This window comes from Rhinoderma darwinii, unplaced genomic scaffold, assembly GCF_050947455.1.
Source record: "Rhinoderma darwinii isolate aRhiDar2 unplaced genomic scaffold, aRhiDar2.hap1 Scaffold_34, whole genome shotgun sequence".
Classification (NCBI taxonomy): domain Eukaryota; kingdom Metazoa; phylum Chordata; class Amphibia; order Anura; family Rhinodermatidae; genus Rhinoderma; species Rhinoderma darwinii.
The window spans coordinates 79,922-98,772 of record NW_027463429.1 but is presented as its reverse complement, the minus strand read 5'-3'; the positions used below and the strand labels follow the sequence as shown (position 1 = coordinate 98,772).

Sequence of the window (18,851 nt, the reverse complement as noted above, 5' to 3'; positions counted from 1 at the left end):
TCAGATCTATGGAAAGAGTCCAGCACAACCCTCCAGGACAGGACATGAGACGGGGGTCTACATTGGCGGACATGAGCGGGGAGGGGGAGCAGCAACATGATGAGAATGTAATGATCAGATCTATGGAAAGAGTCCAGCACAACCCTCCATGTGTGAGACAGGACATGAGACGGGGGTCTACATTGGCGGACATGAGCGGGGAGGGGGAGCAGCAACATGATGAGAATGTAATGACCATGTCTATGGAAAGAGTCCAGCACAACCCTCCATGTGTGAGACAGGACATGAGACGGGGGTCTACATTGGCGGACATGAGCGGGGAGGGGGAGCAGCAACATGATGAGAATGTAATGACCATGTCTATGGAAAGAGTCCAGCACAACCCTCCATGTGTGAGACAGGACAGGAGACTGGGGTCTACATTGGCGGACATGAGCGGGGAGGGGGAGCAGCAACATGATGAGAATGTAATGACCATGTCTATGGAAAGAGTCCAGCACAACCCTCCATGTGTGAGACAGGACATGAGACGGGGGTCTACATTGGCGGACATGAGCGGGGAGGGGGAGCAGCAACATGATGAGAATGTAATGATCATGTCTATGGAAAGAGTCCAGCACAACCCTCCATGTGTGAGACAGGACATGAGACTGGGGTCTACATTGGTGGACATGAGCGGGGGGAGCAGCAACATGATGGGAATGTAATGATCATGTCTATGGAAAGAGTCCAGCACAACCCTCCAGGACAGGACCTGAGACTGGGGTCTACATTGGCGGACATGTGGACGACTGCTCTCTGCCCTCGCGGTGCTTCATCTTCATATTGTATTTACCAAGTAGATAAACCATCCCAAGGCTTCTTATTAACAAAGCAGAAATGAAGACTCTGAACTGACAGATCAGGACAAATGGACCGCCAAGAATTTCTACCGCCTGGTCAACGGCCTGGCACTCGAGACGACACACAACCTCACACTCTGACTGTGTCATTCAAGAACTTGACTGGCCTAAATAGAGTCCTGTGCTAATTGACCATGTTAACCATTTACTCCCCTTTCCCTTCCAATAAAGACACGTGACAACCGAGGTTGGATGTGAAATGGCCACAGCAGCCGTTTATTAATTCACATTATTTTTAAATGCAATTTAATCCGAAACATTCGGATAACTCCTTTAGGACTTCGACCAGAAAATTCCTCCTATAATTCACATGACCCAACATGGGTCAGAATCAGAAATAACAATCAACATTATTAACACTTAACAGAGCAGGGGAAGTCCTTGAAGCCCTTTTAACACCGGATTTCCTTTAAGTTAGCCATCTGCAAACCACCACCAACTCTTTACCTCCAGCCGTAAACCAGCTCGGAGGCACCGCTCACCTCTGCAGATGGCTCCAACCACCAGAAGACCACTTCAAAGGGATAACACCCGATGAAATCTTCAAATGATATACCGTTTTGGGGGACGCATACCCCCGATGCGACCCCCCCCACCATTTTGTACTGAACAAACCTCAACTACTCCCCCCGCCAGCTGCCATGACACCCGGACCTGCTCAAAAGAAATAAAAGAAAACACAAGTTACATAAGCATACATCAAAAGCACAATAAAATAAACAAACCCCACAAACCAATCCAGATCCCCAAAATTACCAACTAATTCAGGGCGGGAGGGTGGGAGCTGATTATCTTACTTGTTGTTCCTCCCGCTGCTTCCGGCTCAATGCCGAAAACAGCGGGAAGGACAACACCCCCGGCTCCTCCCCGCTCCATCTCCTCCCTCTCCCTGCCTCAACTAACCCTCTCTTCCCCTATTGGCTGTCCCTCCTATGGCAGTCATGAAGGCTTACCGTTAAGCCCTCCGTGCTGCCGTCCAGCCTCTTCTTTATCTTTTTTCTTCTCTTTAACCATTCTCTGGTAGAGCAACTTGTGTGCAGAGGGCCGTTGTCTTGCTGCATGACCCACGATCTCTTGAGATTCAGTTCACAGACGCGTCCAAACATTTTTCTATTGGGAGTAGAGATGGACTGCCCCCTCCAGGTCCCTCCTCCGCCAGGCCCCTCTATCCCCCCGCCTGGCACCTCTGTCTCCCCCCCTCCAGGTCCCTCTATCCTACCCCCCCTCCGGGTACCTCCGTCCCCCCTTTCCAGGTCCCCCTGTCTCCCCTCCAGGTCCCTCTGTCTCCCCTCCATGTCAATCTGTCTCCCCTCCAGGTACCCCTGTCCCCCCTCTCCAGGTCCTCTGTCTCCCCCTCCGGGTCCGTCTGTCTCCCCCTCCGGGTCCGTCTGTCTCCCCCTCCGGGTCCGTCTGTCTCCCCCCTCCGGGTCCCTCTGTCTCCCCCTCCGGGTCCCTCTGTCTCCCTCTCCGGGTCCCTCTGTTCCCCCTCCGGGTCCCTCTGTTCCCCCTCCGGGTCCCTCTGTTCCCCCTCCGGGTCCCTCTGTCTCCCCCTCCAGGTCCCTCTGTCTCCCCTCCGGGTCCCTCTGTCTCCCTCTCCGGGTCCCTCTGTCTCCCTCTCCGGGTCCCTCTGTCTCCCCCTCCGGGTCCCTCTGTGCCCCCTCTCCAGGTCCCTCTGTCTCCCCCTCCAGGTCCCTCTGTCTCCCCTTTCCAGGTCCCTCTGTCCTCCCCCTCCAGGTCTCTCTGTCTCCCCCTACAGATACAACAGTCTATCACCTACAAGACGGCCCCAGAAAATGAATGACTCCTAGTCGTTTCAGTGGCAATGGCTTCATGTTTAATCTGAAAGGTTCTGAGCGCAATATTCAGTCGATCACATCAATGCATCGCGACATACGATCATAGGGAGAGACGAGATCTTCATTATGGCATTGTACAATCTCCAGCCCGGTCTGAGATTACCGTCTCCCCGTTCTCTCAGTTACAATGTCATATTTCTTCTCTTCTGTATCCTAGCAACAATATCACGTGAAGCCGAACAATCGCGTCGTCATCTCCGTGCTGGAACAATCAGGATCAGGACCGTGGATCTCCGGAGTGTTTAACTAGAAACATATATATAGTATATATGATATATAGATCATTCCACAGCGAGACACCCACAGGACACAGAAGTCGCACTCTGCTCCGGATATCAGGACGTCACCATGTTCCAGGTTTTGCACTTTGTGTGTTTTTTCCAGGGCAACGTTCACCCCCCACAGTGGGAGGAGGGGTACGGAGCAGAGTCGGCTTGCTGGCACCTTTTTTCTTTTGAATGTTTAACTGTCAACCCGAACCCCACAATGTATGTCTCCTCTGACCTGAAGAAGGGGTCGTGTGAACCCCGAAAACAGTCTGTCATAGAGCACAGTAAAGCCTGGTCAGCAATTTCCAGCCTGGAGCGACTGTTCTACCACTGAGGGTTGTGCCGACGTGCGCCCTGCTCTTTTATCTTCAAGATCCCCGGCACGATGGCCATTAATCGCTAACGAGGAAAGCGGCACTGGCAGCACCCTCATATCATCTCCAGTGGCGCTTCAACGTTTGTGATTCAGGATTTTCGACATCAGATTTTCACACAAGCCCTAAAAGTTGAGAAGCAAATCAAACAAATGAGTCAACAATATTAGACTTGGTTATCTATCTATTGAGGGACATGATTCAATATCTGTGAGCGGTAAAAGTAAGTGAACCTCTGCTCTCAGTGTCCGGTGTGACGCCTTGTGCAGCATCTAAACGTCTCCGGTAATTGTTGATCAGTCCTTCACATCGGCTGGGAGGATTTGAGCCCATTCCTCTGTACAATACAGCTTCACCTCTGCTATGTTGGTGGTTTCCTCTCATGAACTTCTCGCTTCAGGTCCTTCCACAACATTTCTATTGGATTGCGGACAGGACTTTGACTTGGCCATTCCAAAACTTTCACTTTCTTCTTCCTTAACCATTCCCTGGTAGAGCGACTTGTGTGCTGGGGCCGTTGTCTTGCTGCATGACCCACGATCTCTTGAGATTCAGATGATGGACAGACGTCCTGACATTTTCCTTAGAATTTCCTGGAATAATTCATTGTTTTATCAATGATGGCAGCCGTCCTGGCCCAGATGCAGCAAAACGGGCCCAAACCAGGATATCACCGCCGCCGCCAATATGGAGAGCAGCGGCATTCTCCCTGCTCTGCTGCCATGCACACCATTGTGGGTCAGGGTCCTCCTTATGGTGGACTCATGTACATTAACATCAGCTGATATGAGAAAGATCTTCAGTTGCTTAGAGATTTCCTTGGGTTCCTTTGTGACCTTGCGGACTGTTATACGCCTCGCTCTTGGCCTGATCTTTGTTGGTCGATCACTCCGGGGGAGGGTAATGATGGTCTTGAATTGCCTCCATTTGTACATAATCTCTCTGACTGTGGATTGTGGAGTCTGAACTCTTTAGAGATGGTTTTGACACCTTCTCCAGCAGCAACAAGTCTTCTCCTGAGCTCCTCAGAAATCTCCTTCTTTGTGCCATGATCATGTGTTGGGATGATGAGAGTGATAGATCCCGGGTCTTTACATAGAACAGGTCGCCCGCTCACACCGGATCGTCATCCCATGGGTTAAAAATACCCGACTCTAATGTCACCTTCATCTTATCCTTCACACACTTTTGCCGCTCCCAAATATTGGATCATTTTCCTCTGTAGATAAATGACCAGGTCTAATATTGGTGACTTATTTGTGTGATTTGATTCTCTTTATCTACTTCTAGGACTTGTGTGAAATCTCATGTAGTTTTAGGTCAAATATATGTAGAAATATAGAAAATTCAAAAGGGATCACAAACTATCAAGCACCACTTGTATGTTCAAACATAGCATTGTAACTATACGCCATGGCGGCAGTCACCCTTTTTTCCCAGTTCCTCATAAGCATATTCATCAACATCCATATCCACCATCGGTTATCATTCATGTCCATCATCTATATCCGCCATCAGTCATCATCTATATCCGCCATCAGTCATCATCCATATTCCATATCCATCATTATCCATATCCATCATCAACCATATCCGTCATCGCTCATCATCTATATCCATCTACAGTTATCATGTATATCCTTCATTGGTCATCAGCGATATCCGTCATCGGTCATCAGCCATATCTGTCATCGGTCATCAGCCATCAGCCATCAGCCATATCCGTCATCGCTTATCATGCATCTCCATCTTTCATACCCATCATCGGTTATCATCCATACCCACGATCAACTATCTCCGGAAACACTGCATCGAATATTCAGGAGAGATGCTGTATAACATTCACATCAATGAACTTCAGTGGCTGCTTCAGTCTGGTAATAGATCACCTGAGAGCTGAGCTCGAGTAGTCAGCGACTAAATACCCCCGCCCCCACAGGAAGTGGAATAGAAAGAGTTAAGCTCTAGAGATGTAGTTCAGCTATAAAACCTTCAGCCGCTGCTCCACGCTCCGGATGTGCTTCCCTCTTATCCCTTGTGGTGGCGGCTGCTCAGGGTCTCAATCTCCTTCATGAGGCGCAGACAGAGTTCATCCTGATAGGGGAGGGCCGCACACTGGACAGACAAGGGCAGACCCACCCCACCTTCAACAGCCTGCAGAGACAACACGTACAAAGAGTCACGGGAAGGCAGAGTAGGCAGTTGCCTAGAGCTCCATTATGGGGGTTGCATGAAAAAAATAAATCTCCACTGTGTTGGAGCGGCGCTGTATGATACCACACATGCTTCTTGGCCGTGGATGTTATGGAGTTAATCAGGGCTGATAGCATATGACAGGTATCATGCTGAGACTGAGGGGGTGTCGCATTCTAGTAACCCTGAGCACCTAGAGAGCTTGCCCGCCCCACACATAATTTATGGCAGGGGGCCACACTGGGCTATTGTGCCCCATTCCTGACCCTCCCACCCCATTACTGACATAGGCATACATAGCAGGACCCTGGAGCAGGTGAGAGAGGTATGGGGGCACTGTGACTGGCACATTAGTATTCGGCTTTGTTGTACACCTATATTATGGTCACTGCTACGTGGGACACAATTTATGGATAATTCTGTGTGGTCGGGGCTGATCTTATTTCTGTACTGGTGCTACTATTGTGCCTACACTACTACATGGACATTACCATGTGGAATACGTCCAAGGTGGCACCAATAATACAGGGATCATTGGCACCGGGAGCATTTGTTGGAGAGCATGCGTCTCTGCTTCCATGGCCAAGGCTCTTGAGTGATGGCCGGCCATAATTGTAGCTCCTAAAAGAGAGTTATCTGGTCACCCATGGGACCCAGGATCTGCCCCTAGAGTTACCAGCAGACAAGCAGGACAAATATTCCATAATGTATATAGGTCTTTCCCAGTGCCACCCCATCTCACGCATGCTGCCCTGATATTCACCTTTTTGAAGAGCTTGTCCCAGGGGTCGTTGCTGTAGCCCCTGTAATGCTTCAGTTCCTCCTCATCTTCTGCAGTGACCGAACCAACAGGGACAACTCCAGCCGGAAAATTTAGAAGACTGTAGAGCATGGTGTAGGAGATTGCAGCTGGGGGAGACATAAGTGGGACCTCATCAGATCTGCGGCACCATTCCTGGTTTTGTTAATTATCAAGCCTGGACCTCTCTGCGTCTCCACATCTCAGGGCAGGGGTGGACTCTCAGGTCCTCTGGGATTGTGTCTGAGCCTCCACATTTCTCTGGTGCCGGTGTGTGGGGATGGAGGGGGTTGTAGTCCCCAGATGCATTGGTTCTCTGGTCTCTTTAGATTTTCCACACACGGCAGCTTCAGACGTAACAGAGAACAAATCAATAAGTAAGAACCGTCTACAGAGCAACGTTCTGGCAGTGGCGTAGAGATAGGGGTCACAGTTGCAACCGGGCTCCGAACCAGGGCGGTCCATGGCCACCCCCACACCACATCTATCATAGTTACTGTAGTAAACTACATGGGCCCATGTAACATTGTACTGCCATTATATGTGCGGGAGCTCCTGACAACAGGGACCATATATTTACCGAGTAGTCTACCCGCATAGCCAGTATTGAAGGCCGGACCCAACATGGGACAGAGAACCACGTCCAGACTCAACTGCCGCCATTCACTGATGAATTCTGTCCGGTAATCCTGGAGGAACATGGGGGCCACATCAGTTATATATGTAATGGGGCCCACATCAGTTATATATGTAATGGGGGCCACATCTGTTAAATATGTAATGGTGGTGAAATGTTATATATTTGTAGGGGTTCTAGAGCAGGCAGCGGAGAGAAAATCCAGTTTGACTTTTGTGCAGCGTGTCAGCGCCTCGTGTTCTGTCCCTATTATTTGGTCGCTCCCACTTCACATTACAGTGATTCAATAATTGGAATCAGGGAAGACGTTGCTAGTTACGAAGTGTCCGGTTATGTGTGTAGATTTACTAGGTGTGAACTTGCACCTTAAAAGAAGCTTAACAGAGAAATGCAGTCCGTGCGAGTCTTATTTACTGTTACATTCTGTACCTCCAGCTCTATGTGATGCGCCCAATGATCCTTCACAGACCTAGACGGGAAAGAGTGGTACAAACATATTTTATAATGCACAATAGTTGTAGGAGGACAACGATGGGTGTGAGGATGAGTATGAGGGTGGGTGTAGGAGGACAACGATGGGTGTGAGGATGAGTATGAGGGTGGGTGTAGGAGGACAACGATGGGTGTGAGGATGAGTATGAGGATGGGTGTAGGAGGACAACGATGGGTGTGAGGATGAGTATGAGGATGGGTGTAGGAGGACAACGATGGGTGTGAGGATGAGTATGAGGGTGGTTGTAGGAGGACAACGATGGGTGTGAGGATGAGCATGAGGATGGGTGTAGGAGGACAACGATGGGTGTGAGGATGAGTATGAGGGTGGGTGTAGGAGGACAACGATGGGTGTGAGGATGAGTATGATGGTGGGTGTAGGAGGACAACGATGGGTGTGAGGATGAGTATGAGGGTGGGTGTAGGAGGACAACGATGGGTGTGAGGATGAGTATGAGGATGGGTGTAGGAGGACAACGATGGGTGTGTGGATGAGTATGAGGATTGGTGTAGGAGGACAACGATTTGTGTGAGGATGAGTATGAGGGTGGTTGTAGGAGGACAACGATGGGTGTGAGGATGAGCATGAGGATGGGTGTAGGAGGACAGAGATGGGTGTGAGGATGAGTATGAGGGTGGTTGTAGGACGACAACGATGGGTGTGAGGATGAGCATGAGGATGGGTGTAGGAGGACAACGATGGGTGTGAGGATGAGTATGAGGGTGGGTGTAGGAGGACAACGATGGGTGTGAGGATGAGTATGAGGGTGGGTGTAGGAGGACAACGATGGGTGTGAGGATGAGTATGAGGATGGGTGTAGGAGGACAACGATGGGTGTGAGGATGAGTATGAGGATGGGTGTAGGAGGACAACGATGGGTGTGAGGATGAGTATGAGGGTGGTTGTAGGAGGACAACGATGGGTGTGAGGATGAGCATGAGGATGGGTGTAGGAGGACAGAGATGGGTGTGAGGATGAGCATGAGGATGGGTGTAGGAGGACAGAGATGGGTGTGAGGATGAGCATGAGGATGGGTGTAGGAGGACAACGATGGGTGTGAGGATGAGTATGAGGATGAGTGTAGGAAGACAACGATGGGTGTATGGGGGTGAGGATAATTATGAGGCAAGGTGTTTGAGGAGGAGTGTGAAGATGGTGTATGTGTATGAGGAAGAGGGTGAGTTTATGGGGATTAGTGTGAAAATGGGCGTATGTGGACTTGTATATGAGGGTGGCTATATGAGGGTGGCTATATGAGGGTGGCTATATGAGGATGGGCGTAAGACCCGACAAGAGGGCGGCTCTTCTAGACCTAAGTTTAACCAATAGGCCGGACAGAATATCAGGTTGGGTGTCACCTAGGGAATAGTGACCACGACATAATAGGTTTTCATTTATTCTTTAACCCCTTGTGGACACAGCCTATGTTTTCAAATCGGACATGTGTCGCTTTATGTGGTAATAATGTGGGAATGCTTTTATTTATCCAAGTGATTCTGAGAGTGTTTTCTCGTGACACATTGGACTTTAGGTTAGTAAAAAAATTGGATGATAAATTCAATATTTATGTGTGAAAAACACCAAAATTTAGAGAAAATTAGCATTTTTAGAAATTCTAATGTATCTACTTGTAAGACAGACTGTAATATCACATGTAACAGTTACTAGTTCCCATCCCCACATGTCTACTTTATGTTTTCATAGTTATTTGAACATTATTTTATTTTTCTAGGACGTCACAAGGTTTAGAATATAAGCAGCAAATTCTCACATCTTCAAGTAAATTTCCCCAAAAATTTCAGGGACCAGTTCAGTTGTGAAGTGGCTTTGAGGGCCTTAAATATTAGAAAGTCCCAATAAATCTCCAAAATGTAAAAACTGCACCCCTCAATGTATTTAAAACAGCATTCAGAAAGTATTTTAACCCTTTAGGTGTTTCACAGGAATTAAAGCAAAGTGGAGGTGAAATTTACAAATTTCATTTTTTTTTGCCGAAAGGCATTTTCTAATAATTTTTTCCCTGTAACACAGAAAGTTTTACCAGAGAAACACAACTGAATATTTATTGCCCAGATTCTGCAGTTTTTAGAAATATCCCACATGTGGCCCTAGTGCAACTGGACTGAAACTCAGAAGTAAGGGAGCACCTAGTGGATTTTGGGTGTCCATGGAACAGGTTTTTTTGGAAGTACCTTTGCAGGCCTTACCTTGGTTGGGCAACCACGTTCCCCTGGCGACACGGACGCACCCGACGATCGGGCCCACTCTGGCGGTTGCATCACGGCTCTTTCCTCGGAAAGAGATCTCACCGTCTCCCTCCCCTCCCTCCCCGCTGTTCCCGATTTTTGGCAATCCTGCATTCCCACCGTGGCGGGAAGGGGGTCCCTTCCAGCTCTGGTTGAAGACAGGTAAAGGACGTGTAGCACATTTTTTACAGAATGAGATGTGGATGACTAGCGCTCAGTTGGAGTCTTTGTCTGAACCTGTCTCGTTTTCTACATGTCAGGACACCAAATTGAGACACTTCCTTGTGTCCTTATCTAATTCATCGGTGTACACACGGGATAGCTCCCCTTTTGAATGCTTATGTACGGGCACGGTTCGTCACTCATTGTCCAGACTCTATGCTCTCCTGATCTCTCCCTCCAATCTGTCCACACCTTCTTACCTGCTTAGTTGGGAGAGGAACTTGGGTCTAACATTCATTTCAGAACATAAGGATCGCCTGTTCACTATGACGCATAAATCCTCTATGGCTAGCAGATTCCAGGAGGTGGGGTTTAAGATGATGTCTCGATGGTCTAGGGTGCCTTCCACATTGCATGCGATGATACCGGTGGTTTCGCCATTGTGTTGGAGATGTGGTGAACATGTGGGTACAATCTTGCAAATTTTTTGGGACTGCCCCCTGTTGACTGATTTCTGGTCTGAGGTGTGGCGCATTGCCATGAAATTTACGGATTTCCCCCTCCCGCGATCTCCGGGCCTCTTCCTGCTCCATCTGTGTGAGGTGCCTCGATCTATGTATCGATGTTCAGTTGTTCACCACCTAGTGAATGCAGCTGGAGCGTGTGTTCCCGCGCTGTGGAGACAATCTTGTCCTCCGTCTGTGGGCATGTGGTTCGGTAAGATCCAGGAGATCATGAGAATGGAGGACCTCACGGCATCAATAAGAGGATCCTACGCCACCTTCCTCAAAACATGACGTGAATGGATTAGATTTCAATCCTGAGTGGAATTCAGAACCGTCATGGGCTCTTGAGCTTACTCAGTTGGTCCAGTAGATCAGGTCAGTTCTTTACCCTTCCTCTCTCCTTTCTGTCCTGTCTTCTCTTTCGTCTCTCTTTACTGCTTTCCTGTTCTCTCTTACGGGTTTTTATGCATGGCTGTGGGTTCAGGGTGCATACCAGAGTTTCTCTATCCTTATTGATTTAAGCGGTATGATGTTTCTTTCTCTGTGATCTTTGTACTCTTGTAATTCCAGTTGCTGGCCTGTGGGCCGATGTCAGTGCTGCATTGGTCTGCACCATTATATTATGTGTTTTTTGAAAACGGAAAATAAAATTAATTTATAAAAAAAAAGAAAATATTTTAGGCGCCATCTTAGGTTTGAAAAGGTCTTGTGGTGCCAAAACATAGCAAAAACCCTCAAAAATACACCATTTAGGAAACTACACCCCCAAGGAATTAATCTAAGGGTATAGTTGGCATTTTGACTCCAGTTTTTTTTTTTGCAGAATTTAATGTAATTATGATGTGAAATTAAAATTTTCATTTTTTCGCATAAAACGTGGACATTTTCAAATTTTATAAGGAATAAAGGAGAAAAGCACCCTAAAATGTGAAGAGCAATTTCTCCCGATTATGGCAATATCCCATATGGGGTAATAAACTGCTGTTTGGATACACGGCGGGGCTCAGAAGGGAAGGAGCGCTATTTGGCTTTTGAAGCTCAAGTTTTGCTGGAATATTTTTGGGGTGTCCTGTTGCATGTGCAAAGCCCAAGAGGGACCAAAACAGTGGAAACCCCCAAAAGTGACCCAATTTTGGAAACTAAAGCCCTCAAGGAATTTATCGAGGGGTATATTGAGCATTTAGACCCACAAGTTTTTTGCTGAACTTAGTGGATTTAGGCAGTGAAAATTAATATCAAAATTTTTTTACGCTAAAATGTTTAATATTTTCATTTCCACAAGGGATAAAGGAGAAAAAGTCGCCCAAAATATGTAAAGCAATTTATCCCGAGTACGGCAATACCCCACATGTGGTCATAAATTGGTGTTTGGACACATTGCAGGGCTCAGAAAGGTAGGAGCGCTATTTGGCGGATTTGGTTTTTGGGCACAATATCGCATTTGCAAAACAGTGCGGTGCAAGAGTGCAGTGGAAGCCCCCAAGGAGTGATCCCATTTTCGAAACGACACCCCTCAAGGCATTTATCATTTGCCTGGACATATGACAGGGCTCAGAAGTAAAGAGCACCATACGCATTTTAGGCCTATTTTGGTGATTTTCACAGCATTGGCCCACAATTACAGGGCTATGAGGTCTAATAGTAAAACAAACCCCCAAGTAGTGGCCCCTATCTTGGAAACTACTAAAGTAGGGCATATTAAGGGGTGCAGTGAGTATTTTGACCCAACGTGCTTTTGCCTAGGAAATGAATGCATAGTGGATGGTGCAAAGTAAAAATACAATTTTCCGCTGATATGCCATTTTAGTGCACAATATGTTGTGCCCAGTTTGTGCCACTGAAGACAAATACCTCGTAAAATGTTAAACGGGAGGATTGCGTGAGGATGAATATGAGGATGACTGCGTGAGGAGGAGTGTGTGAGGATGAATATGAGGAGGAGCGCGCGAGGATGAATATGAGGAGGAGCATGTGAGGATGAATATGAGGAGGAGCGCGCGAGGATGAATATGAGGAGGAGCGCGCGAGGATGAATATGAGGAGGAGCGCGTAAGGATGAATATGAGGAGGAGCGCGTGAGGATGAATATGAGGAGGAGCGCGTGAGGATGAATATGAGGAGGAGCGCGTGAGGATGAATATGAGGAGGAGCGCGTGAGGATGAATATGAGGAGGAGCGCGTGAGGATGAATATGAGGAGGAGTGCGTGAGGATGAATATGAGGAGGAGCGCGTGAGGATGAATATGAGGAGGAACGCGTGAGGATGAATATGAGGAGGAACGCGTGAGGATGAATATGAGGAGGAGCGCGCGAGGATGAATATGAGGAGGAGCGCGCGAGGATGAACATGAGGAGGAGCGCGTGAGGATGAATATGAGGAGGAGCGCGTGAGGATGAATATGAGGAGGAGCGCGTGAGGATGAATATGAGGAGGAGCGCGTGAGGATGAATGCGTGGAGGAGTGTGTGAGGATGAATATGAGATGTAGTGCGTGAGAAGGAGTGCGTGAGGATAAATATGAAGATGAGTTTGGGGAGGAGTGCGCGAGAATAAATATGAGGAGGCGTGTGTGAGGATGAATAGGAGGGCATGCGTGAGGAGGAGTGCGTGAGCATGAGTGAATGAGGATGAATATGAGGAGGAGTGCGTGCGTGAGGATGAATATGAGGAGGAGTGCGTGAGGATGAATATAAGAATGAGTGCTTGAGAATGAATATAAGGAGGAGTGCATGAGGAAGAATATGAGGAGGAGGGCGTGAGGATGAATAGGAGGAGGAGTGCGTGAGGATGAATATGAGGAGGAGGGCGTGAAGATGAATATGAGGAGGAGTGCGTGAGGATGAATAGGAGGAGGAGTGCGTGAGGATGAATATGAGGAGGAGTGCGTGAGGAGGAGTGCGCGAGGATGAATGCGTGGAGGAGTGCGTGAGGATGAATGCGTGGAGGAGTGCGTAACGATGAATATGAGGATGAGTACATGAGTAGTGTGAGGATGAATATGAGGATGAGTATGTGAGAAGTGAGTGAGGATGAATATGAGGAGGAGTGCGTGAGGAGGAGTGCGTGCGTGTGTGCAGAGAGGGGCGCGAGGAGCAGTGCATGAGGATGAATATGAGGATGAGCGCGTGAGGAGGAGTGAGTGAGGATGATTATGAGGATGAGTACGTGAGGAGGAGTGTGTGAGGATGAATATGAGGGCGTGTGTGAGGAGGAGTTGGTGAGAATAAATATGAGGAGGAGGAGTGCATGAGGATTAATATGAGGAGGAGCGCGTGAAGATGAATATGAGCGAGTATGTGAGGAGAAGCGCGTGAGGATAAATATGAGGAGAAGAGCGTGAGGAGGAGTGCGTGAGGATGAGTGAATGAGGATGAATATGAGGAGGAGTGCGTGCAGAGGAGTGCGTGCATGAGGATGAGTATGAGTGTGTGAGGATGAGTATGAGGATGAGTATGAGGATGAGTGCGTGAGGATGGATATGAGGATCAGTGCGTGAGGATGAATATGATGATGAGTGCATAAGGAGGAGTGCGTGAGGATGGATATGTGAAGGAGTGCGTGAAGGAGTGTGAGGAGGAGTGCGTGAGGATGAATAGGAGGAGGAGTGCATGCGGAGGAGTACGCGAGGATGAATAGGAGGAGGAGTGCGTGCGGAGGAGGAGTGCATGAGGATGAATATGAGGAGGAGTGCGTGAGGAGGAGTGCGTGAGGATGAATGCGTGGAGTAGTGCGTGAGGATGAATGCATGGAGGAGTGTGTGCGGATGAATGCATGGAGGAGTGCGTGAGGAGGAGTGCGTAACGATGAATATGAGGAGGAGTGTGTGAGGATGAATATGAGGGAGTGCGTGAGAATGAATATGAGGATGCGTATGTGAGGAGAAGTGAGTGAGGATGAATATGAGGAGGAGTGCGTGAGGAGGAGTGCGTGCGTGTGTGCAGAGAGGGGCGCGAGGAGCAGTGCATGAGGATAAATATGAGGATGAGCACGTGAGGAGGAGTGAGTGAAGATGAATATGAGGATGAGTGCACGAAGTGTGTGAGGATGTGTGGAGGAGTGAATGACGATGAATACGAGGAGGAGTGCGTGAGAAGGAATGCGTGAGGATGAATATGAGGATGTGTGCACGAGGAGTGCGTAAGGATGAATATGAGGAGGAGTGCGTGAGGATGGGCTTGAGGAGGAGTGCGTGAGGATGGGTTTGAGGAGGAGTGCGCGAGGATGAGTGCGTGAGAATAAATATGAGGAGTGCGTGAGGAGGAGTGCGTGAGAATAACTGCGTGGAGGAGTGCGTGAGGAGGAGTGCGTAACGATGAATATGAGGAGGAGTGCATGAGGATGAATATGAGGAGGAGCGCGTGAGGATGAATATGAGGAGGAGTGCGTGAGGAGGAGTGGGTGAGGATGAATGCGTGGAGGAGTGCGTGAGGAGGAGTGCGTAACGATGAATATGAGGAGGAGTGCATGAGGATGAATATGAGGAGGAGTGCGTGAGGAGGAGTGCGTGAGGATGAATATGAGGAGGAGTGCGTGAGGAGGAGTGCGTGAGGATGAATGCGTGGAGGAGTGCGTGAGGATGAATGCATGGAGGAGTGCGTGAGGAGGAGTGCGTAACGATGAATATGAGGAGGAGTGTGTGAGGATGAATATGAGGGAGTGCGTGAGAATGAATATGAGGATGCGTATGTGAGGAGAAGTGAGTGAGGATGAATATGAGGAGGAGTGCTTGAGGAGGAGTGCGTGCGTGTGTGCAGAGAGGGGCGCGAGGAGCAGTGCATGAGGATAAATATGAGGATGAGCACGTGAGGAGGAGTGAGTGAAGATGAATATGAGGATGAGTGCACGAAGTGTGTGAGGATGTGTGGAGGAGTGAATGACGATGAATACGAGGAGGAGTGCGTGAGAAGGAATGCGTGAGGATGAATATGAGGATGTGTGCACGAGGAGTGCGTAAGGATGAATATGAGGAGGAGTGCGTGAGGATGGGCTTGAGGAGGAGTGCGCGAGGATGAGTGCGTGAGAATAAATATGAGGAGTGCGTGAGGAGGAGTGCGTGAGAATAACTGCGTGGAGGAGTGCGTGAGGATGAATATGTGGAGGAGTGTGAGAGGATGAATGCGTGGAGGAGTGCGTGAGGAGGAGTGCGTAACGATGAATATGAGGAGGAGTGCATGAGGATGAATATGAGGAGGAGCGCGTGAGGATGAATATGAGGAGGAGCGCGTGAGGATGAATATGAGGAGGAGTGTGTGAGGAGGAGTGTGTGAGGATGAATGCGTGGAGGAGTGCGTGAGGAGGAGTGTGTGAGGAGGAGTGTGAGGAGGAGTGCGTGAGGATGAATATGAGGAGGAGCGCGTGAGGATGAATATGAGGAGGAGCGCGTGAGGATGAATATGAGGAGGAGTGTGTGAGGAGGAGTGTGTGAGGATGAATGCGTGGAGGAGTGCGTGAGGATGAGTGCGTGAGGAGGAGTGTGAGGAGGAGTGCGTGAGGATGAATATGAGGAGGAGTGCGTGAGGATGAATTTGAGGAGGAGTGCTTGAGGAGGAGTGTGTGAGGATGAATGCGTGGAGGAGTGCGTGAGGATGAGTGTGAGAGGAGGAGTGTGAGGAGGAGTGCGTGAGGAGGAGTGCGTGAGGATGAATATGAGGAGGAGCGCGTGAGGAGGAGTGTGTGAGGAAGAATATGAGGAGGAGCGCGTGAGGAGGAGTGTGTGAGGATAAATATGAGGGAGTGCTAGAGGAGGAGTGCGTGAGGATGAATATGAGGAGGAGTGCGTGAGGAGGAGTGCGTGAGGATAAATATGAGAGTGCGTGAGGAGGAGTGCGGGAGGATGAATATAAGATGGAGTGCGTGAGGATGAGTGAATGAGGATGAATATGAGGAGGAGTGTGTGAGGATAAATATGAGGGAGTGCTAGAGGAGGAGTGCGTGAGGAGGAGTGCATGAGGATTAATATGAGAGTGCGTGAGGAGGAGTGCGGGAGGATGAATATAAGATGGAGTGCGTGAGGATGAGTGAATGAGGATGAATATGAGGAGGAGTGCGTGAGGATGAATATGAGGAGGAGTGTGTGAGGATGAATATGAGGAGGAGTGCGTGAGGATGAATATGAGGATGAATATGAGGAGGAGTGCGTGAGGATGAATATGAGGAGGAGTGCGTGAGGATGAATATGAGGAGGAGTGCGTGAGGATGAATATGAGGAGGAGTGCGTGAGGATGAATATGAGGAGGAGTGCGTGAGAATGAATATGAGGATGAGTGCGTGAGGATGAATATGAGATGGAGTTCGTGAGGACGAGTGCATGAGGTTGAGTGAATGAGGATGAATATGAGGAGGAGTGCGTGAGGTTGAATATGAGGATGAGTGCGTGAGGATGAATATGAGATGGAGTTCGTGAGGACGAGTGCATGAGGTTGAGTGAATGAGGATGAATATGAGGAGGAGTGCGTGAGGAGGAGTGTTTGAGGATGAGCGCGTTAGGATGAATATGAGGATGAGTGCGTGAGGATGAATATGAGGATGAGTGCGTGTGGAGGAGTTAGTGAGGAGGAGTGTGTGAGGAGGAGTGCGTGAGGAGGAGGAGTGCGCGCGGAGGAGTGCGCGCGGGGGAGTGCCTGAGGTCAGAAGTACAAGGACGGGTGTGAGGAGATGTGAACATTTGAATGGATATAACAGGACGGGTCTCACCTGGCTCCACACGCTGAATTTATTGTCCTGGAAATCCTGGGAAACTGGGAAGCAAAATAACGTGATTCAGTTACCGGAAAATCATGAAAAAGCTTTGAAAAATGCCGGTAACGAGGCCCCTCCCACTGGTAATGAGGCCCCTCCCACTGGTAATTAGGCCCCTCCCACTGCTAATCACATATTCATGCACATGACCGTAGATTTTATCCGTGATTATGGACGTATTTCTATGGACGATGGACACGTTCCTGTATATGTACGGGAAGGGGTCCGGGCTGTAGAAATCTTCCGGAAATACGTCATATTTTTGATTTTTCTTTATGGACCGCGCTTACATACTTTATAATGGGAGCACGGCCCGCAAATGTGGACGTCTCTCTGCGGCTGGCCGTAGCCGTAATCACGGACCGTGTGCGGAGGTCTTAAGGACCAAGCCCAATACTGTGTCCATGACGGCAGGAACGTTTTTCATTGTGCCCGCTTTCCGTCATACATCTCTTTCTTTTTGAGTGTTGCTCTGAGAGTTTTGTGTTTGCGGGACGAGTTGCAGAAGTTTTAGGCATCACCTTCAGGTTCACCTTTAATAACACGTTTATTGCGCGGGTTGTTACGGGGATAATAAATACGTGTGCACCGATTACTTTTTAGGACTTTTTCCATTGAATAAATATTGTTCATTGTGATTTTCACATTTTATTAGACGATGAATTCTTTTTTATGGTCCTATCAGGAGCCTTTTATAACTGTAGTGTAATATTGTGCTGCGGAGTTGTAGTAAATATGATGAAGCCGGTATACGCTGCGGGAAGGGGCTGCCACTATCGGGGAGGGTTCGTGTGTTCCTGTGCTAATCATGAAGGAGAATTTCCGCTGTAGTGATATCTGGGAACGTCGCCATCAAAAGTGTCTACATTTCCCTCAGACTTCCTGCGTCTACTCACAACAGGCCGGAGAATGAGGGCAAGCAACCTCTTGACCGCGCTCGGCATCCTAAGGAGAAGAAGACAGTCCTCCAGATTGGGGTCCACAACGTTGTTCTCACTGACGGGAATAGAAGACACAGGGAGGTTATGTGTATGACCCCGACACACGTGGGGTTCTCTGTGGCGGTAATATGGGACCGGTAGATTCGATACATCATCCCGCCATCTTTTCTTCAGTGATGTTGGACATGATATCAGGGCTATTTTTACAAGATCCTTCTACTGCTCGATCACGGCATCGGCCTCTAGCAATAAAATGGCGGCTTTGTCCCAGGAAGAAGACTGTCCACCCAAACACATCTACATAAGCACCTTCCCCTAAACGTATGTGCACCCCAGTGTATGACCCCCGAACATATACAAAACACATACAACTTGTCTGCGAGAATTCTCCCTCCGTCTCCAAGCATCAGCTTAAAGGATATCGCCAACATGTTGTCCACCCGCGGGGGGTTAAATGGGATGAGCTGAGGGCAAATAGAAGAGTGAAATAAGTTATGGTCACAAACAAGTAAGAGATATCTGAGATGAATGTCTCCATGAAGTGCGGGTGCCTTAAGTCTGGAGGCTACAGATAAAGCGCGCCCCATGTCTCTGGGACTACTGACCTAGGACTTCCTGAGCACCGGGACCCCCTCCCCGAGTCTGGAACAGTCACATGAGAAAACAAATCTTTAGCTTCTACAAAATCCCTGAATACAGAACTGTTGACTTTTAAGAGGTTAATTAGCGAGGCTT

General features: G+C 48.7%; 1 protein-coding gene across 1 annotated transcript in view; it reads right to left on the bottom strand.

Moving 5' to 3' along the window:
- Nucleotides 1-2,762: 2,762 nt before the first annotated feature.
- LOC142705729 (fatty-acid amide hydrolase 1-like) overlaps nucleotides 2,763-18,851 on the bottom strand; it is a 56,772-nt gene continuing 40,683 nt past the window's right edge. The window contains exons 8-15 of the mRNA XM_075848298.1: nucleotides 18,486-18,580; nucleotides 18,072-18,171; nucleotides 17,131-17,174; nucleotides 7,460-7,499; nucleotides 6,974-7,082; nucleotides 6,358-6,503; nucleotides 5,392-5,555; nucleotides 2,763-3,004 (exon numbers count right to left, since the gene is read on the bottom strand). Coding sequence (XP_075704413.1) covers nucleotides 5,430-5,555; nucleotides 6,358-6,503; nucleotides 6,974-7,082; nucleotides 7,460-7,499; nucleotides 17,131-17,174; nucleotides 18,072-18,171; nucleotides 18,486-18,580 — 660 coding nt within the window. The 3' untranslated portion in view covers nucleotides 2,763-3,004; nucleotides 5,392-5,429. The remainder of the gene's footprint in view (nucleotides 3,005-5,391; nucleotides 5,556-6,357; nucleotides 6,504-6,973; nucleotides 7,083-7,459; nucleotides 7,500-17,130; nucleotides 17,175-18,071; nucleotides 18,172-18,485; nucleotides 18,581-18,851) is intronic.